Source organism: Stegostoma tigrinum, chromosome 3 (assembly GCF_030684315.1).
Source record: "Stegostoma tigrinum isolate sSteTig4 chromosome 3, sSteTig4.hap1, whole genome shotgun sequence".
Taxonomy (NCBI): Eukaryota; Metazoa; Chordata; class Chondrichthyes; order Orectolobiformes; family Stegostomatidae; genus Stegostoma; species Stegostoma tigrinum.
Window position 1 is genome coordinate 47,025,886 of NC_081356.1, and position 10,075 is coordinate 47,035,960.

The 10,075-nt window shown below is 41.7% G+C and overlaps 1 protein-coding gene across 3 annotated transcripts in view; it reads right to left on the reverse strand.

The window, feature by feature from the left end:
* The window catches only part of LOC125451281 (multiple PDZ domain protein), a 227,215-nt gene extending 219,302 nt beyond the window's left edge, over window positions 1–7,913 (reverse strand). For all 3 annotated transcript variants that reach the window (XM_059644577.1, XM_059644578.1, XM_059644579.1), the window contains exons 1-2: window positions 7,713–7,913; window positions 2,596–2,710 (exon numbers count right to left, since the gene is read on the reverse strand). In XM_059644577.1, coding sequence (XP_059500560.1) covers window positions 2,596–2,710; window positions 7,713–7,859 — 262 coding nt within the window. In that variant the 5' untranslated portion in view covers window positions 7,860–7,913. The remainder of the gene's footprint in view (window positions 1–2,595; window positions 2,711–7,712) is intronic.
* Between the last annotated feature and the right edge of the window lie 2,162 nt (window positions 7,914–10,075).

The window sequence follows — 10,075 nt, forward strand, 5'->3', positions numbered from 1 at the left end:
TGTTAGGACCCTGTTCAAAAGGGGCCACAATCACTGCAGCATACCTGGTCTGCAGAAGGAAGGAGAACATCTCTTCAAAGTTTTTACCAGGAATGGATACCCCCACAGCTTCATCCACAGATGCCTAGACAACAGACAACACAACTAGGACATGCCAAAACCTGAAACAATAACCACCATGCCAAATATTTAAAAAAACCTCAGAACTGACAGCCAGACTAAACAGACCACTAGGACTTATGACAGCACATAAACCAGCAGCCACACTCATTCAGCACCGACCAGGGTTAAAGACCCAATAGATACCATGGACAGGACGAATGTGGTTTACAAGATACCATGCAGAGGCTGCACAAAACACTACGTGGGACAAACAGGCACACAACTACCAATCCCATCCATAAACGCCAGCCAGTAACTAAACAATACATCCAGATATCTTTGGTTTCAACACACGCAGATGAGGAAAAACCGCACTACCATCATAGGACAAGCCAAACAGAAGACAGCCAGGGAATTCCTGGAGGCTTGGTATTCAGCCACGGACTTCAACAAATACATTATATTAGCCCTAATAAACCGACCACTACAACACACAACCAGAAGCAGCAAAAACCATACCGTATAAATGTGAATCGGCACAAGATAGCACTTCACAGGAGGCTCCACAGCACTGAGGATGTCACCACCCAGGCCAACAAAACACACCAAAATCTACAACGAGCACGTAAGCTACAAATCTTCACGCAAATCCTGAAAACCTTCTACACACAGCAACATCCTGGTAAATCTCTTCTGAACCCTCTCCAGCTTAATATCCTTCCCCTAACTGAATGACCAGACAGCATGCAGTATTCCAGAAGAGGCCTCACCAATGCCCTGTACAACCTCAACATGACTTCCCAACTTCTACACTGAGCAATGAAGGGAAGCGTGCCTAACACCTTTTTAACCACCTTGTCTCTATGTGACACAAATTTCACAGAATTATGTACCAGCAGGCCTAGGTCTCCCTGTTCTACAACATTAACCAAGGCCCTACCATTTATTGTACACTCCCTACCCCTTGTTTGTGGAAGCAAAATACAACACCTCACATTTATCCAGACTGAACTCCATTTGCCACTTCTCAGCCCACTGACCTATTTGATCAAGATCCCCTTGTAATCTCAGAAATCCTTCTTCACTATCCATTATATCATTAATTTGGTGTTGTCCGCAAACTTACTAACCATGCTTTCTGTATTCTCTTCAAAACCATTTATAAATGACAAACAGAGGACCGACTACCAATCGCTGTGGAATACTGCTGGTGATAGGCCTCTAGTCAGAAAAGCAACCATCTCTCACCACTCTGTCTTAATGGCAGGTGACAATTACGTATCCGACTGGCAAGCTCATCCTGAATCTCATGTGATCTAACTTTACTAATTAGCCTATCATGCAGAACCTTGTCAAAGGCTTTACTGAAGCGCACGTAAACAACGTCTAATATTCTGCCTTTAGTCCTTTTGAGTTTTTTTTTGAGGAAGTTACCAATCAAGTTGGAGACACAACTTTCCTTACACAAAACCAGGCTGACTAGCCCATCAATTTTTGCCTCTCTAAATGTCCCACTTTCTAAAGAGATAAATTAGTAAAAGTCAATAAAAGTTGTTAAATGGTTCCCACATTTCTATGAAGGAATAAGGTAAAAAGGTTACAGGCAAGGTGCATTTAATACTCCAAGCATCTGACGGTCTTTACAAAATATATGTCATTTACAAAATAATCTCCAAACCACAAAATAGGAAATACATTTAAAAGTTAGATACATGCTGGCCAAAATGAAGCTATTCATTTTAAACCTAACTTCCAACTCTGGGTCTACAGTTGTGGGTGTTGGCAATTTTTGTATCATCTGAAAAATGTAGGTGATGTAGCTCGGTTAAATCTCAATCACTGATGATTTAAATCTAAGTCTAGACTTTGACACAAAACAGTAAAATGGACCAAGTAGTAACTAGTCGTGAAACTTGGCAGACTCCTTACGATATTGGCAAGTTCCACTTAAAAAACTACCCTACTCTGAATAACTAAATTAACTCAAAACATTAAGTATGAAGTGCTGGAATACTTTTCCTGACTTCAAAGAAAACTATCATAGCAGTGGATTACCATGGAAAAAATAAAAAAAACCCCACAAATTTAGTTATATATTTATTTAAATTCAGGATGAATAATAAGCACAATGTCAAAAACAGACTTGTAAGCCTTGAAAACTCCTAGAGTACAACCTCACAACAGAAGCAATGTTTGCCTGCAACTGAAAAATTAATAGATACTAATGCCCTAAGAAATAAAGATGAAAAATGCTCCACCTTCAATTGACACACCTTATTAATGCAATAATCAACTTCACAAAATACACAAGGTTGACAAAATCACAGTAAAGCTGAGAACTGTAATCACTTACATGTGGGAAAAACAAGATTAGACTTTTTAAATAATGAAATTCAGGACTGAAAATATTCCACTTTTCCCGAAAGTAAACAGAAAATAGAAAGAAAGGAACAGTACAGAATCAGTTAAAAAAAACTGAAGTTATTACAGTACCTAGATTTTTGTCACCAACATAGCCAGCAATAGTTATGCCTAGTCCATGAACATCTTTTGTAAGTTCCACATCGAATATTTCGCCATCAACACCCAGACAACAGATTGGTTCAGGCTAATTAAGATAAAAAAAAGTTACAATATTTATACTCTATCGACCCAGTTCCAACAAAGTATGATTATGCTATAAATACTTCTGTAAGATTCAAAATGCTAGACAATGGAAATCAGAAATTAAAACAGAAAATGCTAAACATCATCAACATCTAGGGTGAGAGAAAAGCAGAGTTATTATACATATTCTGATGGAAGATCATCAAATTGAATGGGCATGATGGAATGTTAGTTTTTGTTAGTTCTGATGAAAAGTCATCAACCTGAAGCTTAATCTTTATTTCTCTGTTTATAGATTCTGCTTGATCTGCTGAGTATTTCCGCCATTTGTATGAGACAAAGAAAGACTGGTCAACGAAAAAGAAATTACTGTTTATAAGCCTAGTGAGACACAGTAAATCACCTCATGCCAAATTATCTTTTAAATTATAGCTACTTAATTTTTTTTTGAAACATTTGTTGACTGCAAGTAATCTTGTCAGGATCAATCCAGGCAGTGACCAGAATTTTGTGATCAGAGATAACAGGAATTGCAGATGCTGGAGAATCCAAGATAACAAAGTGTGAAGCTGGATGAACACAGCAGGCCAAGCAGCATCAGAGGAGCACAAAAGCTGACGTTTTGGGCCTGGACCCTTCAGAGAGGGGGATGGGGAGAGGGTTCTGAAATAAATAGGAAGAGAGGGGGAGGCGGACCGAAGATGGATAGAGGAGAAGATAGGTGGAGAGGAGAGTATAGGTGCGGAGGTAGGGAGAGGCTAGGTCAGTCCGGGGAGGACGGACAGGTTAAGGAGACGGGATGAGGTTAGTAGGTGGGAAATGGAGGTGCGGCTTCACCCTTGTCTGCCTTCCGGAGAGACCACTCTCTCCGGGACTCCCTTGTCTGCTCCACACTCCCCTCCAACCCCACCACACCCGGCACCTCCCCGCAACCACAGGAAGTGCTACACTTGCCCCCATACCTCCTCCCTCACCCCATCCCAGGCCCTAAGATGACTTTCCATATTAAGCAGATAAGCAGATGTTCACCTGCACATCTGCTAATGTGGTAAACTGCATCCACATGTACCCGTTGTGGCTTCTTCTACATTGGGGAAACCAAGCGGAGACTTGGGGACTGCTTTGCAGAACACCTCCGCTCGGTTCACAATAAACAACTGCACCTCCCAGTCGCAAACTATTTTAACTCCTCCTCCCATTCCTCAGACAACATGTCCATCCTGGGCCTCCTGCAGTGCCATAATGATGCCACCCAAAGGTTGCAGGAACAGCAACTCATATTCCGCTTGGGAACCCTGCAGCCCAATGGTATCAATGTGGACTTCACAAGCTTCAAAATCTCCCCTTCCTCCACTACATCCCAAAACCAGTCCAGCTCGTCCCCACCTCCCTAACCTGTTCTTCCTCTCACCTATCCCCTCCTCCCACCTCAAACTGCACCTCCATTTCTCACCTACCAAACTCATCCTGCCTCCTTAACCTATCCGTCCTCCCCGGACTGACCTATCCCATCACTACGTATACTCTCCTATCCACCTATCTTCTCCTCTATCCATCTTCGGTCTGCCTCTCCCTCTCTCCCTATTTATTCCAGAACCCTCTCCCAATCCCCCTCTCTGATGCAGGGTCCAGGCCAGAAATGTCAGCTTTTGTGCTCCTGAGATGCTGCTTGGCCTGCTGCGTTCATCCAGCTTCACACTTGTTATCAGTGACCAGAATTTTATTTGTTTCACCAATGGCAGCCACACAGTCAATGCTAACCTTTGGAATTCCTTCCGTAAATCTGTCTCAAACCCATCTTCTTGTTAGAGATGATCCTTAAAACCTACCCCTTTGGCAAAGCTTTTGGTCTGGAACATAAAACATTACAGCACAGTACAGGCCCTTCAGCCCTCGATGGTTTCACAGGTCGGCACAACAATCTGAAGTCTATCTAACCCACACTATTCCATTATCATCCATATGTTTAACCAATGACCATTTAAACACCCTTAAAGTTGTTGGGTCTACTACTGTTGCAGGCAGGGCATGCCACGCCCTTACTACTGAGTCAAGAATCTACGTCTGACATCTGTCCTATACCTATCACCCCTCAATTTAAAAACTTATGTTCCTTCATGCTAGCCATCACCATCCAAGGAAAAAGGCTCTCACTGTCCACTCTATCTAATCCTCCGATCATCTTGTATGTCTCTGTTATCTCTTAACCTTCCTCACTCTAACAAAAACAGCCTCAAGTCCTTCAGCCTTTCCTCATAAGACCTTCCTTCCATACCAGGCAACATCCTGGTAAATCTCCTCTGCACCCTTTCCAATGTTTCCAAATCCTTCCTATAATGCAGCGACCACAACTATACGCAATACTCCAAATGCAGCCACACTAGTGTTTTGTACAGCTGCAACATGACCTCATGGCTCCAAAAACTCAATTTCTCTACCAATAAAATCTAACACACGATACGCCTTAACAACCTTCTCAACCTGGGTGGCAACGTTCAGGGATCTATGCACATGGACACCGAGATCTCTCTGCTCATCCACACTACCAAGAATCTTACCATTAGCCCAGTACTCTGTATTCCTGTTACTCCTTCCAAAGTGAATCACTCCACTCTTTTCTGCATTAAATTCCATTTGCCACCTCTCAACCTATCTCTGCAGCTTATCTATGTCCCTCTGTAACCTGCAACATCCTTACGCACTATCCGACTTTAGTGTCATCCGCAAATTTACTAACCCATCCTTGTATGCCCTCATCCAGGTCATTTATAAAAATGACAAACAGCAGTGGCGCCAAAACATATCCTTGCAGTACACCACCAGTAACTGAACTCCAGAATGAACATCAACCACCACCCTCTGTCTTCTTCCAAATAGCCAATTTTTGATCCAAACCACTAAAACACCTCAATCCCATGCCTCAGTATTTTGCAATAGGCTACTGTAGTGAATGCTTTACTGAAATGTACACGCCATCAACCGCTTTACCCTGTTTGGTCACCTAATCAACGAACTCAATGAAGGTTTCTGCAGCACGACCTACCCTCCACAAAACCGTGTTGACTATCACTAATCAAATTATCCCTTTCCAGAGGATTATAAATCCTATCTCTGAGAATCCTTTCTGACACTTCACCCACAACCGAAGTAAGGCTCACTGGTCTATAATTACCAGGGTTGTCTCTACTCCCCTTCTTGAACAAGGGGACAACATTTGCTATCCTTCAGTCTTCTGGCACTATTCCTGAAGATAATGACGACATAGAGATCAAAGCCAACGGCTCTGCAATCTCTTTCCTAGCTTCCCAGAGAATCCTAGGATAAATCCCATCCGGCCCAAGGGACTTATCTATTTTCACACTTTCCAAAATTGCTAACACCTCCTCCTTATGAGCCTCAATCCTGTCTAGTCTAATAGCCTGTACCTCAGTATTGTCCTCAACAACATTGTCTTTTTCCGGTGTGAATACTGATGAAAAATATTCATTTAGAGTCTCTCCTATCTCTTCAGACTCCACGCACGACTTCCCGCTCCTGTCCTTGACTAGCCCTATCTTCTCTAGTCATTCTTTTATCCGTGACATACCGATAGAAAGCTTTAGGGTTTTCCTTGACCCTACATGTCAAAGACTTCTCATGTCCCCTACTGGCTGTTATTAGCTCTCTCCTTAGGTCTTCCTGGCCAACTTGTAACTCTCAAGTGCCCTAACTGAGCCTTCACGCCTCATCTTTACATAAGCCTCCTTCTTCCTCTTGACAAGAGATTCAACTTCTTTGGTAAACCACTGTTCCCTCGCTCGACCACTTCCTCCCCTACCTGACAGGTATGTACTCATCAATGACAGGCAGTAACTATTCCTTGAATAAGCTCCACATTTCAATTGTGCCCAGCCCCTGCAGTTTCCTTCCCCATCCTGTGCCTCCTAAATCGCCTCATTATTGCCTTTCCCCAGCTATAATTTTTGCCCTGCGGCATATACACCTATCCCTTTCCATCTCTAAAGGAAACATAACTGAATTGTGGTCACTGTCACCAAAGTGTTCACCTACTTCCAAATCTAACACCTAGCCTGGTTCATCACCCAGTACCAAATCCAATGTCATGTTCTTTTACGGTTGTTTTGATCCTTTTAATAGAATCACTTCAAATGGCAAGACCACAAATAGGAAATCACCACAGTTAAGTATAAGAATATAATTTGCAGATGTGCTATTAATCAAACTATTCTTGCCAAAAAGGTGTGGGGAAAGGGATCTCAAACAATTTTAATTGAGCTGATATGTGTTAAAATACTCTGGCAAAAGGTAGGATGCTATAATCAAATATGATCAGCACTGGTCAATTTCTATTGCAATTGCTTTATAACCTTCAGCTCATACAGTAATGTATACCAAAGTGCACACAACACATCAGCTCTTAACAGTGTCATTCTGGCTTAACTTCAGTGCCCAAAGTACTTTTAAATAAAACACGTTCAAGGCAAATAAAAATCAATACTGTAACAAGTATTCAGCGGTTGGAGTTGATAACTTTGATCGCTCATCCTTTCTCAGAATGGGAAGTGCCAAGAGATATAGCAGTTTTTTTTTTAAAAATGGGCAGTGAAAAGTGAGAAGGAAGAATAAACCAGAAGGACTGCAACATGGGAACACCAATAACTACAAGTTCCACTTGAAGCTGCTTACAATCCTGATTTCAAAATATATTGCTATTCCTCAAGTATTCCTAGGTCTACATGGATACTGCCACACCTGCCAAGTACCTCCAAATATTAGTATTTTTATTTCTAGATTTAAATATCCTTGTTAATTGGTTGCATGTTTAGGTAAAGGCTTTGTTTAAAATTGACAAGAAAGTACAACTTCACTCAGATTTAGGATCAATGCATTCAATTGTGATTGAAAGCCTGCTGGGCAAAAATGTGTTTCTCCCTCCACCAGATCATTAATTAGAAAACGTTTTTCTCGACTGTGTTCAGAAGAAAACCAGGTATCATACTTGCCTCTTCTGCTACAGGAGGTATAGATGGTAAAGCAGGAAGTCCATGAGGGGCAACAGGTAAAGAGTCTTCTGCAGCTCCTCTAGCTATTATCAATTTCACTCGATTTCCACACTGCCTCAGCACCTGAGCCACTTGCTCACTACCCATTCCAAGTAGGTCCGTGTCACCTATCTTTAAAATATGGTCACCACTTTGAAGACGTCCATCCTTTAGCACAAATGAAGAGCAAAAATAAATATTTGTAACAGATACTGATAATCTGAAAGAACCAATTACAAGCAGAGTATTTTTGCTGCTTGTTCAGGATGCCCCCAGTATAAAAGGACAATGTTGATCTCTCCGTACTCATACATTTCAGATACGAAACATAGTGAAAGCCAGGTAAGCACATTTAAATGGATGCTCTTTTGGAAGGGTTCAGGGAACACCATAAACCAACATCAAATGAAAGGTCAATTTAAGAGTGGGAGAGAAAGGACAGAGGGTAGATGGCCACTATGAAAGGAAATAAGAAGAGCAAATACAAAGGGAAAACCAACACACAATTGGGACATTACGAGTAATGTGCTAGGCTAGCCTTGGGTATGCATGCAAGGCAGGCTCTCTCGGCTAATAATTTGCATCTTCATGCCACAGAATGTTAAGCAAAAAGAGTAAGTTATTTAGATACAGTTCTACAATGAGGCGGGTAAATGAGGAGTAGCTCAGTTGATTAGACAGTTAGCACATGGATCAGGCCTATCCTAAAATCACAGAGTTTCATCAGCTTCTTGAGTGAAAGTGCCTGCCCATACTACACATACTTCCTTAAAAAAGGCACTTGACATGGCTCAGTGAATAATTACTAATGGTCTGTTATGGGGCAGAGAAATCAAGAAAAAATTTTCACCATAATACAGCCAAAGCCCAAAATAAATGGGGTGACTGTTAACACTTTAATTGTATTCTGTGATTTAAAACATACAGTTGAGCTGACAAGCACTAGGCATAACAGCAATTTTTAAACACACTCCACACAAGTAATATACATTCCAAGAGTTATAGCAGGCAGCATATTGAGTGACAACAATCCCTAATTTATGACAGATATACACTTGTCCTACAATCACTATAGGTATTTAATTAGTAATAGTTTAGAAGAAAAAGTGAAGTTAGCTTTAGTTACAAATTCTTAACAACGCCACATAAATTATTTGCTGTAAAAATAAAAAAAGATCAAGACACAACATCAATCTGGTGTCATAATACTTGGTTCATGGCATTCGATGGAATAATTTGTCTCTCAGGTACTCGAGGATCTTGCCAGCAATTGAAGAACAGGGCGTCACCACACTACCATAAGGATGTGGATTCTTTGGACAGGATGCAGAAAAGGTTTAGCAGGAGGTTACCTAGTATGGAGGATTTTAGCTATGAATAAAGGTTGGATATAATGAGTTTGCTTTCACAGGAATGCAGGAGGTTGAAAGGCAATCTGATAGAAGTTTAAAAGATTGTGAATGGTATGGATAGAATTGAAAGTCTGAGGCTTTTTCCCCACGGTAAAGGGGTCAATTACTAGAGGAGATAATGGGAACTGCAGATGCTGGAGAATTCCAAGATCATAAAATGTGAGGCTGGATGAACACAGCAGGCCAAGCAGCATCTCAGGAGCACAAAAGCTGACGTTTCGGGCCTAGACCCTTCATCAGAGAGGGGGATGGGGAGAGGGAACTATTTATTCCAGTTCCCTCTCCCCATCCCCCTCTCTGATGAAGGGTCTAGGCCCGAAACGTCAGCTTTTGTGCTCCTGAGAGGCTGCTTGGCCTGCTGTGTTCATCCAGCCTCACATTTTATTATCTCTCAATTACTAGAGGACACAGGTTCAAGGTGCAGGAAACATTTTTCACACAAATTGGGGATGAGTACCTGGAAGATACGGCCAGAGGTGGTGGTGGAAGCAGATACAATAGCAGCATTCAAGAAGCACCTGGACGAACACGTGAATAGGAAGGGAATAGAGGGATACGCATCCTGTAAGTGAAAAGTTTTAATACAGAAGGGCAAAACATGTCGGCACAGGCTTGGAGGGCCAAAGAGCCTGTTCCTGTGCTGTATGGTTCTTTGTACCCATTCTCCACGAATGAGAAAAACAACATGAAGAGCTTTCTCTAAGAGTCAGCTGAAGTCAATCAACAGTTTGTTCACTGTTCTATTGAGGAGACTGTGAATGTCTTTAAAAAAAACAAGACTCCCTCGTCTCTGAATGACCAAGCACTACAACCTGCATAGATCTGAAGAGAAGCAGCCTAAGAACCTTCATTTAATTTAAAATCACATGGAAGAGCATGGGAGCAGGTGTAGGCCATTTAATCCCTTGAGTA